Genomic DNA, 26102 nt, shown 5'->3' on the forward strand with positions numbered 1-26102 from the left:
CTCCTATTCCCCAGGTGCTCTCTTTTGATGACTTCTGTAACCGTAAAAGCCTTGGTTTAATGCATGTTAACATTAGAAGCCTCCTCCCCAAGTTTGTTTTATTCACTGCTTTAGCACACTCTGCCAACCCGGATGTCTCAGCCGTGTCTGAATCCTGGCTTAGGAAGACCACCAATAACTATGAAATCTCCATCCCTAACTACAACATTTTCAGACAAGATAGAACGGCCAAAGGGGGTGTTGTTGCAATCTACTGCAGAGATAGTGTGCAGAGTTCTGTCCTACTATCCAGGTCTGTACCCAAACAATTTGAACTTCTACTTTTAAAAATCCACCTCTCTAAAAACAAGTCTCTCACCGTTGCCGCCTGCTATAGACCACCCTTTGCCCCCAGCTGTGCTCTGGATACCATATGTGAACTGATTGCCCCCCATTCTATCTTCAGAGCTCGTGCTGCTCGGTGACCTAAACTGTGACATGCTTAACACCCCGGTCATCCTACAATCTAAGCTTGAAGCCCTCAATCTCACACAAAATGATCAATGAAGCTACCAGGTACAACCCCAAAGTCGTAAACACGGGCACCCTCATAGATATCATCCTAACCAACTTGCCCTCTAAATTCATCTCTGCTGTTTTCAACCAAGATCTCAGCGATCACTGCCTCATTGCCTGCATCCGTAATGGGTCAGCGGTCAAACGACCTCCAATCATCAATATCAAACGCTCCCTGAAACACTTCAGCGAGCAGGCCTTTCTAATTGACCTGGCCCGGGTATCCTGGAAGGATATTGACCTCATCCCGTCAGTATAGGAAGCCTGGTTATTCTTTAAAAATGCCTTCATCACCATCTTAAATAAGCATGCCCATTCAAAAAATGTAGAACCAAGAACAGATACAGCCCTTGGTTCTCTCCAGACCGGACTGCCCTTAACCAACACAAAAACATCCTTTGGTGTTCTGCATTAGCATCGAACAGCCCCTGTGAAATGCAACTTTTCAGGGAAGTTAGAAACCAATATACACAGGCAGTTAGAAAAGCCAAGGCTAGCTATTTCAAGCAGGAATGTGCTTCCTGCAACACAAACTCAAAAGTTCTGGGACATTTTAAAGTCCATGGAGAATAAGAGCACCTCCTCCCAGTTGCCCACTGCACTGAGGATAGGAAACACTGTCACCACCGATAAATCCACTATAATTGAGAATTTCAATAAGCATTTTTCTACGGCTGGCCATGCCTTCCACCTGGCTACCCCTACCCCCGTCAATAGCACTGCACTCCCCACAGCAACTTGCCCAAGCCTTCCCCATTTCTCCTTCTCCCAAATCCAGTCAGCTGATGTTCTGAAAGAGCTGCAAAATCTGGACCCCACAAATCAGCCGGGCTAGACAATCTGGACTCTTTCTTTCTAAAATGATCTGCAGAAATTGTTGCAGGTGTCTGGTTAGACTGTAAACTCTCCTTCCAGACTCACATAAAACATCTCCAATCCAAAGTTAAATCTAGAATTGGCTTCCTATTTCGCAACAAAGCATCCTTCACCCATGTTGCCAAACATACCCTCGTAAAACTGACCATCATACCGATCCTAGACTTCGGCGATGTCATTTACAAAATAGCCTCCAACACCCTACTCAACAAATTGGATGCAGTCTATCACAGTGCCATCCGGCCATCCGTTTTTTCACCAAAGCCCCATATACCACCCACCACTTCGACCTGTATGCTCTCGTTGGCTGGCCCTCGTCGCCAAACCCACTAGCTCCAGGTCATCTAAAAGACCCTGCTAGGTAAAGTCCAGCCTTACCTCTGCTCGCTGGTCACCATAGCAGCACCCACCCGTAGCACGCGTTCCAGCAGGTATATCTCACTTGTCACCCCCAAAGCCAATTCCTCCTTTGGCCGCCTCTTCTTCTAGTTCTCAGCTGCCATTAACTGGAACGAACTACAAAAATCTCTGAAACTGAAAACACTTATCTCCCTCACTGGCTTTAAGCACCAGCTGTCAGAGCAGCTCACAGATCACTGCACCTGTACATGGCCCATCTATAAATAGGCCAAACTACCACCTCTTCCCCTACAGTATTTATTTTGTTCCTTTGCACCCCAGTATTTCTACTTTGCACACTCATCTACTGTCAAATCTACCATTCCAGTGTTTTAATTGCTATATTGTATTTACTTCGCCACCATGGCCTATTTATTGCCTTTACCTCCCTTATTTCACCTAATTTGCTCACATTGTATATATTATTTTTCTACTGTATTATTGACTGTATGTTTGTTTTACTCTGTGTTGTTATATGTGTCAAACTGCTTTGCTTTATCTTGGCCAGGTCGCACTTGTAAATGAGAACTTGTTCTCTCTCAACTTGCCTGCCTGGTTAAATAAATAAAGGTGAAATATATATATATATTTTTTAAAGACTTATAATTTTACCCCGTTTTATCCCCAATTTCGTGGTATCTTGTCTCATCGCTACAACTCCCGTAAGGGCTTGGGAGAGACGAAGGTTGAAAGTCATGCGAAAGTCAACCAAGCCGCACTGCTTCTTAACACAGCGCGCATCCAAAGCCAGCCGCACAAATGTGTCAGAGGAAACACCGTGCACCTGGCAACCTTGGTTAGCGCGCACTGCACCCGGCCCGCCACAGGAGTCGCTGGTGCGCGATGAGACAAGGATATCCCTACCCGCCAACCTCTGCCAATTGTGCACCGCCCCACGGACCTCCCGGTCGCGGCCAGTTACGACAGAGCCTGGGCGCGAACCCAGAGTCTCTGGTGGCACAGCTGGCGCTGCAGTACAGCACCCTTAACCACTGCACCACCTGGGAGGCCCCAAGACAGGGAATTATTACTAGGATTAAAATGTCGGGAATTGTGAAAAACTGAGTTTAAATGTATTTGACTGTATGTGGTGTATGTGAAGGTGTATGTGAACTTCTGACTTCAACTGTACATACCCGGTCGAGTTCTCCCTTGAGATGTGTGATGGTCATCTCTCCCTCCTTTGGTACAATTTTTTTAAATGAAATGGTCAAATTGGTTAATCACTAAAATGGTCAACATTTTCAAAATGTACTGTTATCCACACAAAATGGACAATTAATAAATCAACAAATGAAGTTCGGCACTGGAAGACTGCGACTCCCATAGTTCTTTCCATTGCTGAACACTGGTTGAATGTGACTGTGTTCATACCCGTAGAAGCTCCTGTAGCTTGTCACAGCTTTCCCTGTAGCTGCTGAGCTCCTCTTTGACCTCCTTCAGCTCCCGATGGAGCTCAGACATCTTCACCTCACTGCCTCCCGATGACACCTGGGGAATAGTTGGATGTTAGAAATTCTAAAACTTGGATTTCAAGACAATGGATTTAAGATAATGTCAAGAACAAGAAAGTATTGCAATACTTTAGCAAATCTGAGGCAAAGTAGAATTGTACTGTGTCTGGCAATCTGAGGAACTCCCTTTCACATTAGTTAATTACCCTTTGAAGGTCTTCTTGAAGGTTGGCTATTGCGATCTCTTTTGCCTAAAAAAGTCAAACGTGACAATTGTAACACTCTCTCATGCAATAATAACAGAGGGTTAATCTAACATGGTTGTTGAGTGTGATATTACATACCTTGAGCTCCTGCTGGAGTTTATTGCTGCTCTCCTTGTAACTGCTGAGCTGTTCTTTGGTGGCTGAAGCCTCGTCCCTGACCTTCTGTAGCTCCTGTAGAATCTCAGACACAGCCAACTCGTTGCCTCCAGAAGATGCAGTCTGGTTCAGAGTTCAAAGAGACAGCAGCTTGTCAGCATTTAACCTGTGAAAAACGTCTCCAGGCAGTGTAGGTGTAAGCAAATTTATTCATCCATGGAAACTAGAGCAGGCTAACTCCACCCCACAAAAACTAATTCATAGGATGCGGTGCAGGCTACAGCTAACTTAACCCCAGAGACAATAGTCAAGGCTAAAGTTGACTACCTCTGTGGCTGGAAATGTTCTCTGGCGTCCAACAGGCTTGGTCGTCTTCATCTGATTGAGCAGGTCCATGAGCAAGACCAGCCTCCTCTCGTACTCCAGCACCTCCTCCTCGGAGCTGGAGAGTAACTGCTTCTGCAGCTCTTGGTCCTTCTGCATGCCGCTCAGGCCTACCTCCAGCTCGCGGAGCTTCTCCGTCAGGAGGACCACCTTCCCAGTGGGGCCATGTTTGGCTCCTTGGATCTCCACTGCTCGGGACATTCCTGCAAACCCAAAGTCTGGTACCTCCATCTGTCCCCTGGGATCCTGGTGGACGGATTCTTTGGCTCTCTGGCCCTTGGACTGCTGCGATTGATGCAGCTGTTGCTGGATAGCGCCCAGTTGGGCCTGGCTGACAAGCGCGGTGGCCACCCTCTCCCTCAGCTTGTCCTCCAGGTCCTGGACCTTGCGCTGGAGGTCGTCAGCGTCCTCCTGGGCCCGCTCCACCAGGAACCGGCAGCGGGTCAGTTCAGAGTCTCTCTCTGTGACACAGGCCTCAAGTTTCTGGACGCTAAGGCTCAGCTCCTTCACCCTGGAGGTGGCATTCTGCTCAAGTGCCTGGATCTGAGCCTGCACCACTACAAACGCCGCCGTCTTATCCCTCAGGGCATCTTGCAGCTCCATCGCCATGTCGTCCGACAGCTCCTTTTCCGACTCGGCTAATGCTAGTCTGCTCTCCTGCAAGCATCGGTACCTCTCCAGGAGTGAGCAGTGCTCGGCTTTGATGGTGTCCAGCTCTAGTGTGGCCAGGTCCATCTTTTGCTTCATTTCGTCATACTCCTCCTTGCTGGGACCTCCGACTTGGCTCTCCAACTGGCGCTTGAGCTCTTCTTCCATCTCCGAGAACTGCTTCCGCTCAATGTTGGCCAGCTCCTCCTGGAGCTTGTCGATAACGGCGTTGAGCTGTTCCAACTCCTCCTCGCTGTTCCTCTTCAGGCGCTGCTGCTCGCTCCGCATGCACTCCACCTGGGACTCCAGATCTCGCAGTAGCTCATCCCTCGCATTGATTTCCTGAAGGGAAGGACAGAGCAGTGAATGTAGGAATAAGGACGAAGGTGAGGAGGAAAAAGACCGGCTCATGCTTTCTGTTAAACCTCTGAGACACAGTTGTGCCACGGCATTATAGTTATTGATAATATTTATGTGATAGATAGTATATGAGTCTCAGCCAATTAGGTAAAATGTTTGGTTGAGACAACTGTAATAATGGTACTTCAGGTACCAATTATGATTTGTTGGACAATTCTAGGGTGTTCCAAGTGTCTCTTTAGTAAGCCAACTTAAAGAAAAATTCACAACACAACAGAGGCCTACTTACCAAAACCTAAAATAAAATGGTGGGTTACGCCACAACAAAAATACTAAATAAAAGGAACGGCTGTCACACAACACAAACACTTATCCATTATCACAAAGATATACATATATGTGAACAGAAGAACAAGTGGTCTGTCTAACGTATATGTATATGGGGTTACCTTGTTGTCAGGGGCTGTTTCCATGTGTTGAAGCTTAGCCATCTGCTCATTAAGAAGAGCTATTTCCCTGTGTTTCTCCTCCATCACCTTCAAAAGTTTATCATATGTCGGAGATTATAATCTGCAGGCTCTCAACACACAAAAAATATCACCCTTAAACTGGGACTAAAACAGTAGGGAACATTAAAAGGGGGGGGGGGGGGGGGTCTTTATCTTTGGGTGGGGATACTACCTATCCCTACAATATTAGCCCAACAGGTACCACATTTGGTGCTTTGGCTAATGTGGCATATATATAGCATTTGCTTGTAAATTACTTCTGTAGCATCTATACAGGCATTATAACGGGTTTATGAAAGCTACATTAAATCTTAAAAGTATATTTTTCATTTAAAATTGGGACTGAAATGTCTATGTAATATACTGTAGCTAGAGGAGTCCATATTAGCCATTTTTAAAGTTGGGTTGTCTTTTAGAATGGACTATGTTAGTGTCACAGCGGACTATTCACTTGATTAGGGCCAGTTTGCACCGGTGCAGTCTGTTAACACTTGTTATTTCCAAAAGGTTAAAAAGAAAGACCGAAAAGTTATAAATTTAAAAAAGGTTAAATGTAATGTTTCTATCACTTAACACTCTTTTTAACCTATTAGCTAGCTGCAAACATTGCCCAGGTGCAGACCTATCAGTTTGACCAAAAGAGAAGTCTACATGAACCATTCTACATAAAATGATTGGTCTTAATCTACTAGCAGGTTTTTCAGTATCGATAAACATCGTAATATGTTTTTGTAGTGTAGCAACGGTTAATAGCACACTTGTTTTATCCTTTGATATATAATTTGAATGGTCTGTCTTTATGTAGCTTTGTTTAGCAGATGGATACCACGTGTCAACCTTGCTGCTTTAAGGATTACCTATAGTACAGGGATTCCCAAACTTTTGACTCCATTTTGACATCTGAAAATTCTCACAACCCCACCCATGTGAATAAAATCACAGCCAATGTTAACGTTTATAATTTGGGGCTATGGCAGTCAATTGAAAAACATTCTAACAGTATTTCTGATTGTCCTCAACCTACCATCACATACTTTTAATGTGAGGCAGTCAATTGCAAATTAGTCTGACATAATGTCTCTTATCTCACCACCACTAGAGATGGGTGCGCTTGACGCATGTCGTGTCGGAGCTTCTCAAAGTCAGGGAGCGTGGTTGAAAGTGAGCACGCATCTCTGCTGTCTCATCCAATCTGGATCGACAGGCCCATTTGGTTTTAATGCAAATGAGAGCACTAAATCCAGCATCACACAGACATTAGCTAACAAAAAGGGCAGCCAACGATGAGTTTTATTATGCTTTAAAAACAACTAGGAAATCTGAAGGATAGGAGGTCAAATCATGATGCAAGTGATCTTTAGGTCGGAAAGTCAGAGCTCTAGAAAGAGGCCAGAGTTGGAATTCCAATTTTTTCCCAGTCGGAGCTCGTTCTTTCCGAGTTCCCAGTTGTCTTGAACGTACTGAAGTCTGATATGCAAGTTCCGAGCTCCTGGTTGTTTTGAACCCGGCATTAATTCTCAGCGGGAGACGTCAAGGTATTCCCTTTGAGTCAAGAACCAAAACTCCTCCATAGTGACCTGTGAATGCGTTAAGTCTGCAGCATTCGGTCACGACAGCTTGATCAGCTGTTCGATTTCACTTACCGGCATGTCAACTGATGCATGTCAATGTCACATTCATTGGGAAGGAGGTCTAATTGAGTGTATGTTAACTTCTGACCCACTGGAAATGTGATGAAAGAAATAAAAGCTGAAATAAATCTTTCTATCTACTATTATTCTGACATTTTGTATCCTTTGGTACAACTTAAAACATTTTTTTTTTAAAGAATTGCAGATTTTTTTGTCCATTAAAATAACATTGATCAGAAATACAGTGTAGTCATAGTTAGTGTTGTAAATGACTATTGTAGCTGGAAACGGCTGATTTTTAATAGAATATCTGCATAGGTGTAGAGGTCCTTATCAGCAACCATCTCTCCTGTGTTTCAATGGCACGTTGTGTTAGCCAATCCAAGTTTATCATTTTAAAAGGCTAATTGATCATTAGAAAACACTTTTGCAATTATGTTAGCACAGCTGAAAACTGTTTTTAGTTTTAGCTAACACAACGTGCCATTGGAACACAGGCATGATGGTTGCTGATAATGGGCCTCTGTACGCCTATGTAGATTTTCCAGAAAAAAGTCTGCAGTTTCCAGCTACAAAAGTCATATACAACATTACCAATGTTAACACTGTATTTATGATCAATTTGATGTTATTTTAATGGACAATGGCTTAATGGCTTTTCTTTCTGTTGGAGGAAATTATGGTTGAATGACTAATTATGTAAACATTCCAATCAGAACTGACTAGTCCAAATGCTATAATGTACTGTACATATATGCATTTTCTCTCTTGCTCCCATTCCCAATTGTATATAATGTAGTCAGGAGTTTAGTAACAATGAAGGTCTGTTCCTTAGTTCATTCATTTGTACAATCTCCAGGTGGCAGGAACGGACTATCTCCAGACTGTCTATAATGCTGATTTATACTGACTGACCTTGGGTTTAGGAGAGGAGACTCGAGAACTATGGGGCCTCTCTACCGGTGTTATGAAGAGTTAGAACATTTAGGAAAACGCTGACGTCATTTTCAGTTTATAACCTGTGGTAAAATGTGTATGTAGGGAGTACTCTCTTGAATTAAACGCTGCTACTTGACTTTTAAGACCGGGACTCTGTCCATTTCTTATAAAAATATTGGGTCTTACAATCCCTTTAGAATGCATTGACAGAGTAATAATTCTGATTGGGAAATACAGAGGAATTTAGAATTCCACTAACACTTTCACAAACAAGTACATTTCTAAGTGACCCCAAACTTTTGAACGGTACTGTATATATATTTTCTTTTTATGGAATAAGATTCTAAAAACATGGTTTGCCTTGTCATTATGGGGTATTGTGTGTAGATCGATGAGGGATTTCTTTTTTAAGAATAAGGCTGTAACATAAAATGTGGGAAATGTCAATGAGTCTGAATACTTTCCGATGCACTGTTCTAGCCTGGCTGTGTGGTGGCTAAGGTTACCTACATGCTAGCCTAGCTGTGTGGGGGGGCTAAGGCTACCTAAACTAAGCAACAAAAAAAGAAATGTCCCCTTTTCAGGATCCTGTCTTTCAAAAAGAATTTGTAAAAATCTAAATAACTTCACAGATCTTCCTTGTAAAGGGTTTACACACAGTTTCCCATGCTTGTTCAATGAACCATAATAAATTAATGAATATGCACCTGTGGAACGGTCGTTAAGACACTAACAGCTTACAGACGGTAGGCAATTAAGGTCACAGTTATGAAAACATAGGACACTGAAGAGGCCTTTCTACTGACTCTGAAAAACACCTAAAGAAAGATGCCCAGGATCCCTGCTCATCTGAGTGAAAGTGCCTTAGGCATGCTGCGAGGAGGCATGAGGACTGCAGATGTGGCCAGGGCAATAAATTGCAATGTCCGTACTGTGAGACGCCTAAGACAGCGCTACAGGGAGACCAGACGGACAGCTGATTGTCCTCGCAGTGGCAGACCACGTGTAACAACACCTGCACAGGATCGGTACATCCGAACATCACACCAGCGGGACAGGTGCAGGACAGCAACAACTGCCCAAGTTACACCAGGGACGTACAATCCCTCCATCAGTGCTCAGACTGTCCGCAACAGTCTGAGAAATGCTGGACTGAGGGCTTGTAGGCCTGTTGTAAAGGCAGGTCCTCACCAGACATCACTGGCAACAACTTTGCCTATGGGAACAAACCCACTGTCGCTGGACCAGACAGTACTGGCAAAAAGTGCTCTTCACTGACGAGTCACGGTTTTGTCTCACCAGGGGTGATGGTCGGATTCACATTTATCGTTGAAGAAAAGAGCGTTACACCGAGGCCTGTACTCGATTTGTGGCTGGAGGGTCCGTCAGTCTGGGGCGGTGTGTCACAGCATCATCCGGCTAAGCTCGTTGTCATTGCAGGCAATCTCAACGCTGTGCGTTACAGGGAAGACATCCTCCTCCCTCATGTGGTACTCTTCCTGCAGGCTCATCCTGACATGACCCTCCAGCATGACAATGCCACCAGCCATACTGCTCATTCTGTGCGTGATTTCCTGCAAGACAGGAATGTCAGTGTCCTGCCATGGCCAGCAAAGAGCCTGATCTCAATCCCATTGAGCACGTCTGGGACCTGTTGGATCGGAGGGTGAGGGCTAGGGCCATTCCCCCCAGAAATGTCCGGGAACTTGCAGGTGCCTTGGTGGAAGAGTGGGGAAACATCTCACAGCAAGAACTGGCAAATCTGGTGCCGTCCATGAGGAGATGCACTGCAGTACTTAATGCAGCTGGTGGCCACACCAGATACTGACTGTTAATTTAGATTTTGACTCCCCCCCCCCCCCTTTGTTCAGGGACACATTATTCCATTTCTGTTAGTTACATGTCTGTGGAACTTGTTCAGTTTATGTCACAGTCGTTGAATCTTGTTATGTTCATACAAATATTTACACCTGTTAAGTTTGCTGAAAATAAATGCAGTTCACAGCGAGAGGACGTTTCTTTTCTTGCTGAGTTTACATGCTAGCCTAGCTGTATGGGGACAAAGGCTACCTACATGCTAGCCTAGCTATGTGCTGGCCGGTTACCTGGAGCATGCTGTCCTTGGTCTCCAGGTCTTGCTGTTGGGTGCTCAGCTCCTTCCTCTGGATCTCCAGCTGCATGTGGAGCTGCTGCACTTCCTCACTCTTGTTCTCCAGCTCTTCCCGGAACTGCTCAAGCTGCTCCTCCAGGTTACTGATCTGGAGGGGAGGAGTGGGAAGGGGGGAGTCAGGCTGGCGTGTTGTGTGTTCTTGTCTAACTGAGGACCAAGGCATCGACACATGAACAGGGGACTTGAAATCCAAGTGGGGACCTGTCTTGTGTACATCATTGGTAATTGAAGGAGTGTGATTTGAGGCGAGGTGAAAGATGGCAGGCAAAGGGATGCAACAAGCAGAGGAATGGCCCATTTTATGTAAATCATTGGGGGCGTGATAACCAATCAAGATTTTTGCTGGCTAGCTTTGACACTTTGCTGGATTGGCTACTTATCTATTCCCTTCCAAACATGTGAAAGAAAGAAACCCCCCATAAGTCTAATACATTACTTCTTTCTCTTTCCTGTCCAGTGCCTCTCTTTCAGTCTGTAGCTGAGCCTCCAGTGAGGAGTCACCAGGCCCACTAACAGACACATCCTGCCTCTTATCCTCCACCTGAAACACATATGCACGCAACGCCACAATATTATTATTTAGCAACCAGGTCATGCGTGGCGAACACACACAATAATACACACAAGCACACACACACAACTGCACAGCCATACATCATATACAGTAGCTGCGATCTCATACACTTAATCATCTGTGCAGTAGCAAGTTATGGGGACATTTCTTTCACTGCTCAGTGTTTTAGCCTGCCAACAGTGATATTGGTTGCGGTATTTCAGGGGTGTCAAACTCATTCCATGGAGGGCCGAGTGTCTGCGGTGAGGGGAGTTCCTTAGTAATTAGTGAACTTAATTAATCAATGAAGTACAAGGGTAGAGTGAAAACCAGCAAACACTGGGCACTCCGTGGAATGAGTTTGATATGTGCAGTACTTGGGTGCAGTACTCATTATTATGGGCACACACACATTCTCAGCCCTGACATCAGGGACTGTCTGTACAAGTCTCCTTTCTTACTAATGTACACACACAAACACCCATATACACATGTAGCTTCACGCTGTCATTATCTCACACTCGACCAGAACATACAAACTCTCATTCTGAAACAGTCACACACTCCATCTTCTCTCACTCACACACCCCCGCTAACATTAACACAGCATCATTAACTATTCCCACTCCATTGTTCCTCTCCTCTCTTTTTCATCTTCCTCCCCTGTCTATCTCCACCCCTCCCCCCCTTCGTCTCTTTCACCGTCTCTGTGCTGGCCAGCAGAGCCTGCTCCAGCTCGCGGATGCGGCCCTCCAGCTTGTCGATCTCCTCGTTGCGCTCGCCCGCCTCGCGCTGCAGCTGCTCAGACGCCAGTAGCAGCTCGCTGCACCAGTCTGCCTTCTCCCTCAGCTGCTGGGTCAGCTGATCCACCTGGGAGAGTATAGGGTTGAGGAGGAGAAAGGAGCGGGAGGAGAGAAGGAGGGAAAGAGGAGTTTTCAGTGAGGATCGTACAGTCTGTAGCTTCAATGTATCAATGTGGCTAGCTAGTAGCAACACAACACAGTAACTGGGAGGTCAGCTGATCCACCTGCCGTTTGGAAAAGAGGGAGGGAAAGAGGGGGTAGTAGGTCTGGGAATTGCCAGGGACCTCACGGCACAATATTATCAGATACTTAGGTGCCGATCCGATATATATTGCAATTCTCGTGATTCTATTTGTATTGCTATTCGATACTGCAATCGAATTGCAATTTGATGTTCCAAACATATTACTCAAAGACCGCATGAGAAAATGTAGATTTTGATTGTTCATGGAAATAAAAGTGCTGGAACCATGTTGGCTCACTATTTAGAAAGAAGCAGAGTTTTGGCACAGGTAGAGCCAAATAGCGCACGCTAATGCTAAGTAACAAAATAAATAAAAAAATAAAAATTGCGTATTTTACAAATCGATACTTGGAGTCTAAGCATTGATATAAAAAAATTATACTACGATAATTAAATGTAGCGATTTTCCCCCTCCATCACTAGGGGTAGAGGGAATGAGGAGAGCTTCAGCGAGGATGGCAAAGAAAGACTACCTGTCATTTGCCTTTTGGTAGGCCGTCATTGTAAATAAGAATTTGTTCTTAACTGGCTTGCCTAGTTAGATAAAAAAATTAATCAAAATGCAGAATAGATGATATGCTTCAATATGAGAGAAGCTACATTTCAGTATATGTTAGCTACTAGCAATAGCTACTTGCAATAGCTGTTAGATTAGCTGAGCCACCTGCCGTGTGGGAGAGGGGAGGAGCAGAAGGGAAGGAGAAACAAGGATGGCTTGACTATGGTGCGGCTGAACAACGGCAGTATTAATGTAAGCGGGAGCAATTCTATGAGGTCAGAGGATCCACACCTGCTACATGGTAGAGAAAGGGAGAAAAATAGGGGAAGAGGGAGGGAGCGGTGGGGTTTTAGTGCAGCTAATGATATTTATTAGTAGAGCCTTTTCAATGATGCTAGCAGCAGTAATAGCTGGGAGGGCAGCGGATCCACCTGCTATGGTGGACAGAGGAATATTTAAAGGGACAAAAAGGAGAAAGAGAGCAGAGGAAGGGAAAATGGGGGGGGATCTGACGTGGTTTACAATGACAGGTTGCTACCATGCAACTGATGGAGTTTTGCTAATGAGAGAGGCTGTTTCAATGCAACTAATAGCAATACCTGGGAGGTCAGCTGATCCACCTGCCATAGGAGAGGGAGAGAGGAGGGAAGAGGAGGAAAGGAGAGAGAATGGCCTTTAATGAGCATAGCATTGACTAATAGGAGAAGGTGGAGGGAGAAGGAATGGCGCTAAGATTATGATAGCAGAGAAAGGCTGCTGTGATAAAGCTAAATGCATTTAGCTTAGCAAAAACAGGCCAGTGCAGTATCTACAATGATGTTTAAAAAGAGACAACTATAATTCAATTCAACTAACTCTGAGTGACTTTTAGTGAAACGTTTCCACAACACATGCCATTATAATACAGCTGAAGACTTTGAACACGAACAGCAGCATGGCAACTAATATAAAACACAGCTGATGGCAACAGCAAGCAGAGCCACTGCCACAGCATGTCAAAGAGACGTGGAGCTATGATGATAATGACTTTTAGCTGAAACAAGCCACAACTCAATTGACGTACAATAAACCAGAGACACGCAGTATGTCACCGCTGTTATGACAGCAGATGCAATGATAATGCAAAGACAGACCTCCATGGTCAAGATTACGATGATGCTCAGCAGAAATATCATAATGTAATACAGTGGGGGAAAAAAGTATTTAGTCAGCCACCAATTGTGCAAGTTCTCCCACTTAAAAAGATGAGGCCTGTAATTTTCATCATAGGTAGACTTCAACTATGACAGACAAAATTCGAAAAATAAATCCTGAAAATCACACTGTAGGATTTTTAATGAATTTATTTGCAAATTATGGTAGAAAATAAGTATTTGGTCACCTACAAACAAGCAAGATTTCTGGCTCTCACAGACCTGTAACTTCTTTAAGAGGCTCCTCTGTCCTCCACTCGTTACCTGTATTAATGGCACTTGTTTGAACTTGTTATCAGTATAAAAGACACCTGTCCAAAACCTCAAACAGTCACACTCCAAACTCCACCATGGCCAAGACCAAAGACCTGCAACAGGCTGGGAAGACTGAATCTGCAATAGGTAAGCAGCTTGGTTTGAAGAAATCAACTGTGGGAGCAATTATTAGGAAATGGAAGACATACAAGACCACTGATAATCTCCCTCGATCTGGGGCTCCATGCAAGATCTCACCCCGTGGGGTCAAAATGATCACAAGAACGGTGAGCAAAAATCCCAGAACCACACGGGGGGACCTAGTGAATGACCTGCAGAGAGCTGGGACCAAAGTAACAAAGCCTAAAATCAGTAACACACTACGCGCCAGGGACTCAAATCCTGCAGTGCCAGACGTGTCCCCCTGCTTAAGCCAGTACATGTCCAAGCCCGTCTGAAGTTTGCTAGAGAGCATTTGGATGATCCAGAAGAAGATTGGGAGAATGTCATATGGTCAGATGAAACCAAAATATAACTTTTGGGTAAAACTCAACTCGTCGTGTTTGGAGGACAAAGAACGCTGAGTTGCATCCAAAGAACACCATACCTACTGTGAAGCATGGGGGTGGAAACATCATGCTTTGGGGCTGTTTTTCTGCAAAGGGACCAGGACGACTGATCCGTGTAAAGGAAAGAATGAATGGGGCCATGTATCGTGAGATTTTGAGTGAAAACCTCCTTACATCAGCAAGGGCACTGAAGATGAAACGTGGCTGGGTCTTTCAGCATGACAATGATCCCAAACACACCGCCCGGACAACGAAAGAGTGGCTTCGTAAGAAGCATTTTAAGGTCCTGGAGTGGCCTAGCCAGTCTCCAGATCTCAACCCCATAGAAAATCTTTGGAGGGAGTTGAAAGTCTGTGTTGCCCAGCAACAGCCCCAAAACATCACTGCTCTAGAGGAGATCTGCATGGAGGAATGGACCAAAATATCAGCAACAGTGTGAAAACCTTGTGAAGACTTACAGAAAACATTTGACCTCTGTCATTGCCAACAAAGAGTATATAACAAAGTATTGAGATAAACTTTTGTTATTGACCAAATATTTATTTTCCACCATAATTTGAAAATAAATTCATAAAAAATCCTACAATGTGATTTTCTGGAATTTTTTTTCTCATTTTGTCTGTCATAGTTGAAGTGTACCTATGATGAAAATTACAGGCCTCTCATCTTTTGAAGTGGGAGAACTTGCACAATTGGTGGCTGACTAAATACTTTTTTGCCCCACTGTAACGAATGATATTTACTTGAGAAAGGTAGCTTACAACACAGTGTGAGAGTAACCTCGCCATGAAATCTGCTTTTTCGAAAGACTCAAAATATATTAAGTGTTTAGTGACACGGACAAAACCACTTAAAACCTATTATGTCCAATAAAATATTAAATTAAAAAGCCTTAAATACTACAGTTCTACAAAATGACTTACAAATCACATCATATCCACACCCCCTTACAGTTCAATATAAATCACCATGGTGATGATCGACAAATCAACCCTCGCCCGGAAAAAAACACAACAAAAACAACCCCATCCAGTAAATACTATACGTACATTTTCCTTCACAATACATGTTGATGCAACAGTTCCAGTTGAACTAGTCTGGGATCATATTCTGGTAACCATAGGAAATTCTACCTCCCCATTGTCCTGGAAGACACTGAGTCCTCATGTAAAAAGCTACAACAGTCCACTTTTACAAGCTGAGCATCTACATTACTGCCTTTCCCATTGTGACGGAACAAAAGGAGCGAGAAACTGACTGTGGGGTCCCACATGGCTCAATGCTGGGGCCATTGCGGAACTGAATTGTTACCTCTCTGCTTCTTTGTTCAGAGCCGGGCTGCTGCTTCTGGCTGTTCTTTAGCTGCTGCTCCAGTTTCAAGATCTCCTGCTGGAAGACATCCCTCTCGTGTTCCCGGTCGATGGCTTGCTCCTGGGGATCAGATTTTAAGACCAAGCCTTTAAAAAAGAGTGCCTAAGGGAAATACCTTATGCACTGCCTAATCCCCAATAACCAACATGCACATTCATGTAACATTTGTGTAAATCTGTATACTTTAAAACAACATAGTTCCTAAGGTCCTCCCCCATCCACCCCTCCCCATTCATCCATCTCTCCCATCTCACTATCCATATTCATCCATCCAGTCATGCATCCATCCCCCCTCTCTCATCTCTCCCTTCCCCTCTTTCTCTTACATCCAGGAACCTCCGGTTCTTCTCCAGTTGTTTCTCCAGGGCCTGGATCTGCTGCAGCAGGTCGCCGTTCTCCGTCTTGCGGGCATGCTCCAGCTCGATGACCCGGTTGACCTGCTCCTCCAGCTCAGCCTCCAGTGTTTTCACCTGGTGCAGGAGGCCCAGACTCTCCTTCTCTGCCTGCCGCTGCACCTCTACCTTCTCAGCCATCAGCTTCTCAGTCTCCTCCAGGAGGTCTGGGGGGAAGGGAGGGAGGGAGGGAGGGAAGGACAGAAGGCGTCACACATAAGGTCGCTTTAGAAGGGAGGAGTCAATGATTTTGGACATAGATGTTTCATTCAATCAATGGACAGGACAGGATGCTGAGATGGAGTTCTTGTGGACTCAGTTACAGCCTATTAATGTAAAACCTAAGTATATTCAGCGGTTTTTGTCTCAGAAGTTCTAAAATTGTGTTTTATTCATTTTAAAATTATTACATTATTGAGATGGCCGCTTTTAACAAAATGCCCCCAAAACAGTCTGCCATTTCAGCATCACGTATAACATATCTAACAATCTCACTCCCAGTATCTTCCCAACATATACTAATCCGATGCTATCATTTAACCAACATTAAACCAACCAACCAACATTGCTTCACCCAGGAGATCAAAACCCCCATTGTATTAGTTCAACAGATAAAAGGGTAAGAGAGTGCAAATCACAGACCAAGCACATAGACAGTGCTGAGACATTGCAATATCCATGCCTCATATGCAATTGCAGGCAAGGGGTGGGACAAATTCCTAATTGAGCAATCATCTTAACTCCAAAGGTAGTGGACATTGTCACGATGTTAGCATGGATAATGTGAAATAAGATTAGGGTGAGCTAAACTCTAGGAGCAAAGATGATTGCCAATGAGGAAATACTTAAGCTTACAGTATCTACGTATCAAAATATAGCTTATCCGATTCCTTCAATCATGCTCAATCATAAATCAAATGAGAATGATCACACTGACCCATAAGACATTAACATGACAAACCATGACGTAGAAAAGTGAATCAAAAAAGAAAAAGCGTAAGCAAGGGTTAGTGATTGAGTGAGTGAGCCCATAGCAAGCGCCAACATTTTTTTGTGAGTTGCTGTATTTGGGGGTTAAAAAATATATTTGTGAAGTGCCAATCGACTAGAGACTAAAAGGTAACATAGATAGACTGGCCATGCTCTGATGTGGGACACACCTGCTTCAGGTGCTGCATCGACTGCAGCTTCAACTAGGCCTATGGGAGGAATAAGAAAGCACAGTATTTCAACATGCACTTGTTTTGTCATAAAAAGGAGGAAGACTGGAGGAGAAAGGATGCGAGAGGTGAAAACAAGAGGGCGGGGCCTCCCTGCATGTGCTGTCATGGTATTGGTTAAAGCTGTGTCGGAAGAGGATGGATAAGCCAATGCAGTGAGGTGAGAGCAGGAGTGAGGTGTTACTGAAATGGCTCCCTGTACATTTAATTAATGTCCTTGCTGTATACTTGCCATTTCCTTATGGATTGTTCATTAACCTATGGAATACTTTGAAATTGTACTGGAAAGAGGTAATGCATCGGAAAATGCTTCAAAAATATTTTGCAAAGGAAAACAAGTGTGTCATTGGTCAAATCAAGGTAGTTCCTCCCCGTTTCAGTCCACTTCATTACGTTTGGTGCCTAATGAACACAACCCAGGTGAGACTTTTGTCAGATACAGTACATGTGTTCCAGGATTCCGTTTTATCCCAGAGGATTTCCATCAAAAACAATGATCAATTGCAAACTTCATTACAACATGAATGAATCACCATGGTCACCGTTTCTATAGGAATTCAGTAAAGCACAGTAATAACAGAGTATATAAATTAAAATGACAAGGATTTCGTTAAAAAGTCATTGAGTGATAAGATGATAACAATGAGTGGCTACTCTTAAGCTGCCACAGTGTGTGATGATAATGACAATGACAATGTGTCACACAAATAATCAAATGTAGATCTAATCAAGGAAATACACCAACCTTCTGTATGCAAAATAACATGGGCCTGTTTTATCTTTGTCATAGGACCCACAGAAATATAATTACTAGAACAGACATGTCAAATTGCCATGGCCTGAGGGGTTTCTCTCAGTAATGCTAGTATTTCTATTTCAATGATACAACCCCCACTTCACTCTGCCCACTCTTTGGAGTAGTGATGTCATATAAATATGTAGTCATAGCTCTTTAGTATCACCAACTGCATGTTTTTCAGCATCTCTATTGGAATAGGCATTGCGCATATCCAATACACTTTACATGATATGAAGGTAACATTCTCGCCATTATTTCACGGTCTAGAAAACCAATCAAATCAAAGTGTGTCACTTGTGTCGAATACAGACCTTACAGTGAAATGCTTACTTACAGGCTCTAACCAACATTGCAAAAAAGGTATTAGGTGAACACAAGCAATATTTGACTGTTTGTCAAACTGTATATTTTGTTCCATTCAGATCCAACAAGAAAATAAGTGGTGGGGTACATACGTAACTCGCGTGGGCCGGCATGCTCCCTCATGGCATCCTGTTGCCGTGACAGTATCTCTCGCTCCTCCTGCATCTGCAGCCTCTCCTGCTCCAGTTCGTGTAGACGGCTGCTTGTCACCTGCAGGAGCCAATGACATTTAGTTAGAGGCAGGTTGACAATGTGGTTAGCCAATTAAAAACACTAACTCAGACACACAAAAACTGCCCTTGCAGTGTGCGAAGTTGCCCGGCATACCGGTAACATTTTAAACAGATGTGAAACAATTTGAAACATAATTGTCCAACGTTTTCTTTAAATCTGCATAGTGGTTGAGATATATTGGACAAAAAATATTTACCTAGTATTAGGGTTGCAAAGGGAGGGTATATTAATGGAAACTTACCAGTAAACTACCAGAATTTTGGTATCTTTCAAAGATTTTATGTAATCCATCACAGGACATCTAGTGGCCCTTTTGGGTACTTCATATTTTTACATGTTTCTAATTATCTCTGGCCCACGGTATGTCTTTATCACATGTAAAATATATTAAATTAAATACGATGATTTTCAAATAAAAACTATAATGAAAGCTGTAAAATATCATCCTAAATATAAAACCATCAACTTAAAACCATCAACTTAATATTACGGTTTCAGTGAAAAAAGTAAATAGTTGGAAGAGTTGCAGAGTTAATTGAAAATAATGCCATTGCTGATTAGAAGCTTTTTATTATGTTATTTTCTCTTCAACCATATGATCTATCTATTAGAAACTCATGGACAATATGGAGGCTGACATAAAAAAAGAACACTATAAATAAATACATTAAAAAAAAGTTAAAGTATAAATTACCAAAGTTTACTGAAGATTACGGTAACTTTGGTAAACTACCAGTAGCATTGCAATCCTACCTAGCAGGCATTACTGGTTGAAATTTCATCATTATGACAAAGACTGCTAGCTGGGTAGTGGACAGAGCATGTCACCCTCAACGGTTATAAAACACAGTGATAATGGTGGTTGTAGACTGGGCCTGTGTCTCACCTGCAGCTCCTGCTCCAGGCTTAGCTGTAGCTCCTCCTTCTGACGCAACTCCTCCTCCAGCGCGGCCCGTTCACCCGTGTAGCCATCGATCAGGCCTAAGGGGGAGAGAGAGAGGGAGTATTAATATATAGATTTAGCGATCGTTGAATGACACGTTAACACGTCACACACAGTTAGAGCCCAACCAATATATCGGTTCATACTTATTTTCCACCATAATTTGCAAATAAATTCATAAAAAAATCCTACAATGTGATTTACTCGATTTCTTTCTCATTTTGTCTGTCATAGTTGAAGTGTACCTATGATGAAAATTACAGGCCTCTCATCTTTTTAAGTGGGAGAACTTGCACAATTGGTGGCTGACTAAATACTTTTTTGCCCCACTGTATGTATGCATATATATATATATATACATACATACATACATACATACATACATACATACATACATACATACATACATACATACATACATACATACATACATACATACATACATACATACATACATACATACATACATACATACATACATACATACATACATACATACATACATACATACATACATACATACATACATACACACACATACACATCTTTTGTTCTTCTCTCTAAATAAGTTTTGCTGCACAATTAAAAGGTCAATTCACTGCATTTCAAACCGTCAGGAATAATCAAATGAATTCTGGACTTGTAAAAGTATATTATCCTAAATGATAGCCTTCAACCATAAGACCCAATAATAATGGTCTTTATATAATGGTCTTTATCAAATGTAATTATTTTATAAAAATAGTTTAAGCTGTTTTTTTGCAATAATCACTGATCTGACTTTCACAGCTATATATGAAAATGCCCTTTAAAAAAAAATCTCACCAGAACCAAGCACAATGCACACCCACTAATAATTACCAACTGCTGTTAGCAGGCATTATATACATTTAACACAGGTCTCAAACAATCTCTCAAGCACAAGCCAACTGCAAGTGAGTAGCCAGCTAATCTTTATATTTAAAGTCTAGTCAATTTAGATCTATTTGCTTGCTAACAAAGTAGAACAGATGAATTGTTATGAATACACCCTCCTGTCCATCTCCAACTGTTTTAACAACATAGCCTGTTTAAATGTTGAAATCAAGTTGCCTCCCTGGATAAGAACATCTGTTGTTTCAGCCACTGCCCGTCACCAAGTGAGTACCACCAGGCTCGATCCTTGGCCCCACGCTCTTCTCAATTTACATTAACAACATAGCTCAAGAAGTAGAAAGCTCTCTCATCCATTTATATGCAGATGATACAGTCTTATACTCAGCTGGCCCCTCCCAGGATTTGTGTTAAACGCTCTACAACAAAGCTTTCTTAGTGTCCAACAAGCTTTCTCTGCCCTTAACCTTGTTCTGAACACGTGAACACCTCCTAAACAAAGGTAATGTGGTTTGGTAAGAAGAATGCCCCTCTCCCCACTGGTGTGATTACTACCTCTGAGTGTTTAGAGCTTGAGGTAGTCACCTCATACAAGTACTTGGGAGTATGGTTAGACGGTACACTGTCCTTCTCTCAGCACATATCAAAGCTGCAGGCTGAGGTTAAAATCTAGACTTGGTTTCCTCTATCGTAATCGCTCCTCTTTCACCCCAGCTGCCAAACTAACCCTGATTCAGATGACCATCCTACCAATGCTAGATTACAGAGACACAATTTATAGATCGGCAGGTAAGGGTGCTCTCGAGCAGCTAGATGCTCTTTACCATTCGGACATCAGATTTGGCACCAATTCTCCTTATAGGACACATCACTGCACTCTACACTACTCTGTAAACTGGCCATCTCTGTATACTCGTCGCAAGACCCACTGGTTAGGCCTCACTCCCCCTTATTTATCTGAGACACCTACTGCAGCCCTCATCCTCCACATACAACACCCATTCTGCCAGTCACATTCTGTTAAAGGTCCCCAAAGCGCACACATCCCTGGGTCGCTTCTCTTTTCAGTTCGCTGCAGCTAGTGACTGGAACGAGCTGCAAATAACACTCAAACTGGACCGTTTTATCTCCATCTCTTCATTCAAAGGCTCAATCATGGACACTTACTGACAGTTGTGGCTGCTTCACATGATGTATTTTTGTCTCTGCCTTTTTGCTCTTTGTGCTGTTGTCTGTGCCCAATGTTTGTACCATGTTTTGTGCTGCTACCATGTTGTTGTCATGTTGTGTTGTTGTTTTAGGTCTCTCTTAATGTAGTGTTGTCTCTTGTCGTGAGGAGTGTTTTGTCCTATATTTTTATTTATTTTTTAATCCCAGACCCATCCCCGCAGGAGGCCTTTAATAAGAATTTGTTCTTAACTGACTTGCCTAGTTAAATAATGGTTTAATCATTTATTTTAAAAACATGTTCAACTAAGAAAAAGATTCCCTCATTGCACATTTATAAAACAAAAACTAGACAACTGCGTGCGACAGAAACCGAGCATGAATTTTCCACAATCATGTTAATAATCCTGTCTAAGTAGGGTCTGTACTGTTCAACATTAGAGTTGAGACCTAAAAAGGATATTGTTATTAAGGGTAAGTTCTCCTCTAATACAGTAAAATGTCTCAATGTTTTTCGGTGTACATATGACCGATTATGTCGGACCAAACCTCAACTACAAATAGCGAGTTGAAACTGCTTGTCAGAGAAAGAAATGATCTTTAATCTCTTGTTGTTGTGAGTGACAGGGGGAGGGGTGTCTGTGTGCGAGTGGGAAGGTGCACAGTGCACACAACACAGAAGGAGTGAAAGAGACGAGACCAAAAATACACACTCAAAAATACAAACTTTAAAAAAAAGTAAAACCTCAATTCTTGCAATACAGGCATTTGGAACAAGACGCTAAAATATAAATTAGAACTAATCAAATGAATTTGATATCATCGCCAAGCCCTAACGCAAACAAATATTCAGACAAACAAACAAACACAGGCAGAATGTCCTGACCCATTTTGCTTGACAGAGTGTACTATATTTTTTTTTATTTTTTTTATTTCACCTTTATTTAACCAGGTAGGCTAGTTGAGAACAAGTTCTCATTTGCAACTGCGACCTGGCCAAGATAAAGCATAGCAGTGTGAGCATACAACAAAGAGTTACACATGGAGTAAACAATTAACAAGTCAATAACACAGTAGAAAACGAAGGGGGGGTCTATATACAATGTGTGCAAAAGGCATGAGGAGGTAGGCAAATAATTACAATTTTGCAGATTAACACTGGAGTGATAAAAGATCAGATGGTCATGTACAGGTAGAGATATTGGTGTGCAGAAGAGCAGAAAAGTAAATAAATAGAAACAGTACGGGGATGAGGTAGGTGAAAAGGGTGGGCTATTTACCAATAGACTATGTACAGCTGCAGCGATCGGTTAGCTGCTCAGATAGCTGATGTTTGAAGTTGGTGAGGGAGATAAAAGTCTCCAACTTCAGCGATTTTTGCAATTCGTTCCAGTCACAGGCAGCAGAGTACTGGAACGAAAGGCGGCCAAATGAGGTGTTGGCTTTAGGGATGATCAGTGAGATACACCTGCTGGAGCGCGTGCTACGGATGGGTGTTGCCATCGTGACCAGTGAGCTGAGATAAGGCGGAGCTTTACCTAGCATAGACTTGTAGATGACCTGGAGCCAGTGGGTCTGGCGACGAATATGTAGCGAGGGCCAGCCGACTAGAGCATACAAGTCGCAGTGGTGGGTAGTATAAGGTGCTTTAGTGACAAAACGGATGGCACTGTGATAGACTGCATCCAGTTTGCTGAGTAGAGTGTTGGAAGCCATTTTGTAGATGACATCGCCGAAGTCGAGGATCGGTAGGATAGTCAGTTTTACTAGGGTAAGCTTGGCGGCTTGAGTGAAGGAGGCTTTGTTGCGGAATAGAAAGCCGACTCTTGATTTGATTTTCGATTGGAGATGTTTGATATGAGTCTGGAAGGAGAGTTTGCAGTCTAGCCAGACACCTAGGTACTTATAGACGTCCACATATTCTAGGTCGGAACCATCCAGGGTGGTGATGCTAGTCGGGCATGCAGGTGCAGGCAGCGACCGGTTGAAAAGCATGCATTTGGTTTTACTAGCGTTTAAGAGCAGTTGGAGGCCACGGAAGGAGTGTTGTATGGCATTGAAGCTTGTTTGGAGGTTAGATAGCACAGTGTCCAAAGACCGGCCGAAAGTATATAGAATGGTGTCGTCTGCGTAGAGGTGGATCAGGGAATCGCCCGCAGCAAGAGCAACATCATTGATATACACAGAGAAAAGAGTCGGCCCGAGAATTGAACCCTGTGGCACCCCCATAGAGACTGCCAGAGGACCGGACAGCATGCCCTCCGATTTGACACACTGAACTCTGTCTGCAAAGTAATTGGTGAACCAGGCAAGGCAGTCATCCGAAAAACCGAGGCTACTGAGTCTGCCGATAAGAATATGGTGATTGACAGAGTCGAAAGCCTTGGCGAGGTCGATGAAGACGGCTGCACAGTACTGTCTTTTATCGATGGCGGTTATGATGTCGTTTAGTACCTTGAGTGTGGCTGAGGTGCACCCATGACCGGCTCGGAAACCAGATTGCACAGCGGAGAAGGTACGGTGGGATTCGAGATGGTCAGTGACCTGTTTGTTGACTTGGCTTTCGAAGACCTTAGATAGGCAGGGCAGGATGGATATAGGTCTGTAACAGTTTGGGTCCAGGGTGTCTCCCCCTTTGAAGAGGGGGATGACTGCGGCAGCTTTCCAATCCTTGGGGATCTCAGACGAGATGAAAGAGAGGTTGAACAGGCTGGTAATAGGGGTTGCGACAATGGTGGCAGATAGTTTCAGAAATAGAGGGTCCAGATTGTCAAGCCCAGCTGATTTGTACGGGTCCAGGTTTTGCAGCTCTTTCAGAACATCTGCTATCTGGATTTGGGTAAAGGAGAACCTGGAGAGGCTTGGGCGAGGAGCTGCGGGGGGGGCGGAGCTGTTGGCCGAGGTTGAAGTAGCCAGGCGGAAGGCATGGCCAGCCGTTGAGAAATGCTTATTGAAGTTTTCGATAATCATGGATTTATCAGTGGTGACCGTGTTACCTAGCCTCAGTGCAGTGGGCAGCTGGGAGGAGGTGCTCTTGTTCTCCATGGACTTCACAGTGTCCCAGAACTTTTTGGAGTTGGAGCTACAGGATGCAAACTTCTGCCTGAAGAAGCTGGCCTTAGCTTTCCTGACTGACTGCGTGTATTGGTTCCGGACTTCCCTGAACAGTTGCATATCACGGGGACTATTCGATGCTATTGCAGTCCGCCACAGGATGTTTTTGTGCTGGTCGAGGGCAGTCAGGTCTGGGGTGAACCAAGGGCTGTATCTGTTCTTAGTTCTGCATTTTTTGAACGGAGCATGCTTATCTAAAATGGTGAGGAAGTTACTTTTAAAGAATGACCAGGCATCCTCAACTGACGGGATGAGGTCAATGTCCTTCCAGGATACCCGGGCCAGGTCGATTAGAAAGGCCTGCTCACAGAAGTGTTTTAGGGAGCGTTTGACAGTGATGAGGGGTGGTCGTTTGACTGCGGCTCCGTAGCGGATACAGGCAATGAGGCAGTGATCGCTGAGATCCTGGTTGAAGACAGCGGAGGTGTATTTGGAGGGCCAGTTGGTCAGGATGACGTCTATGAGGGTGCCCTTGTTTACAGAGTTAGGGTTGTACCTGGTGGGTTCCTTGATGATTTGTGTGAGATTGAGGGCATCTAGCTTAGATTGTAGGACTGGCGGGGTGTTAAGCATATCCCAGTTTAGGTCACCTAACAGAACAAACTCTGAAGCTAGATGGGGGGCGATCAATTCACAAATGGTGTCCAGGGCACAGCTGGGAGCTGAGGGGGGTCGGTAGCAGGCGGCAACCGTGAGAGACTTATTTCTGGAGAGAGTAATTTTCAAAATTAGTAGTTCGAACTGTTTGGGTATGGACCTGGAAAGTATGACATTACTTTGCAGGCCATCTCTGCAGTAAACTGCAACTCCTCCCCCTTTGGCAGTTCTATCTTGACGGAAGATGTTATAGTTGGGTATGGAAATCTCTGAATTTTTGGTGGCCTTCCTGAGCCAGGATTCAGACACAGCAAGGACATCAGGGTTAGCAGAGTGTGCTAAAGCAGTGAGTAAGACAAACTTAGGGAGGAGGCTTCTGATGTTGACATGCATGAAACCAAGGCTTTTTCGAACACAGAAGTCAACAAATGAGGGTGCCTGGGGACATGCAGGGCCTGGGTTTACCTCCACATCACCCGCGGAACAGAGAAGGAGTAGTATGAGGGTGCGGCTAAAGGCTATCAAAACTGGTCGCCTAGAGCGTTGGGGACAGAGAATAAGAGGAGCAGGTTTCTGGGCATGGAAGAATATATTCAGGGCATAATGCGCAGACAGGGGTATGGTGG

General features: G+C 43.7%; 1 protein-coding gene across 8 annotated transcripts in view; it reads right to left on the reverse strand.

Annotated features, from left to right (window-relative positions):
* akap9 (A kinase (PRKA) anchor protein 9) overlaps positions 1-26102 on the reverse strand; it is a 137422-nt gene that overhangs the window by 20465 nt on the left and 90855 nt on the right. For 4 of the 8 annotated variants that reach the window (XM_031793529.1, XM_031793533.1, XM_031793528.1 and 1 more), the window contains 15 exons: positions 19669-19763; positions 18641-18758; positions 17327-17365; positions 16101-16333; positions 15715-15834; positions 12986-13006; positions 11543-11710; positions 10724-10828; positions 10223-10375; positions 5488-5574; positions 3974-5020; positions 3629-3769; positions 3491-3535; positions 3205-3321; positions 2967-3011 (listed from right to left, as the gene is read on the reverse strand). In XM_031793529.1, the coding sequence (XP_031649389.1) occupies positions 2967-3011; positions 3205-3321; positions 3491-3535; positions 3629-3769; positions 3974-5020; positions 5488-5574; positions 10223-10375; positions 10724-10828; positions 11543-11710; positions 12986-13006; positions 15715-15834; positions 16101-16333; positions 17327-17365; positions 18641-18758; positions 19669-19763 (2534 nt within the window). The remainder of the gene's footprint in view (positions 1-2966; positions 3012-3204; positions 3322-3490; positions 3536-3628; positions 3770-3973; positions 5021-5487; positions 5575-10222; positions 10376-10723; positions 10829-11542; positions 11711-12985; positions 13007-15714; positions 15835-16100; positions 16334-17326; positions 17366-18640; positions 18759-19668; positions 19764-26102) is intronic. The other 4 variants (XM_031793530.1, XM_020505388.2, XM_031793531.1 and 1 more) reach the window with 4 other exon arrangements.

The sequence above is a fragment of the Oncorhynchus kisutch genome, linkage group LG17, assembly GCF_002021735.2.
Source record: "Oncorhynchus kisutch isolate 150728-3 linkage group LG17, Okis_V2, whole genome shotgun sequence".
In the NCBI taxonomy this organism is placed as follows: Eukaryota; Metazoa; Chordata; class Actinopteri; order Salmoniformes; family Salmonidae; genus Oncorhynchus; species Oncorhynchus kisutch.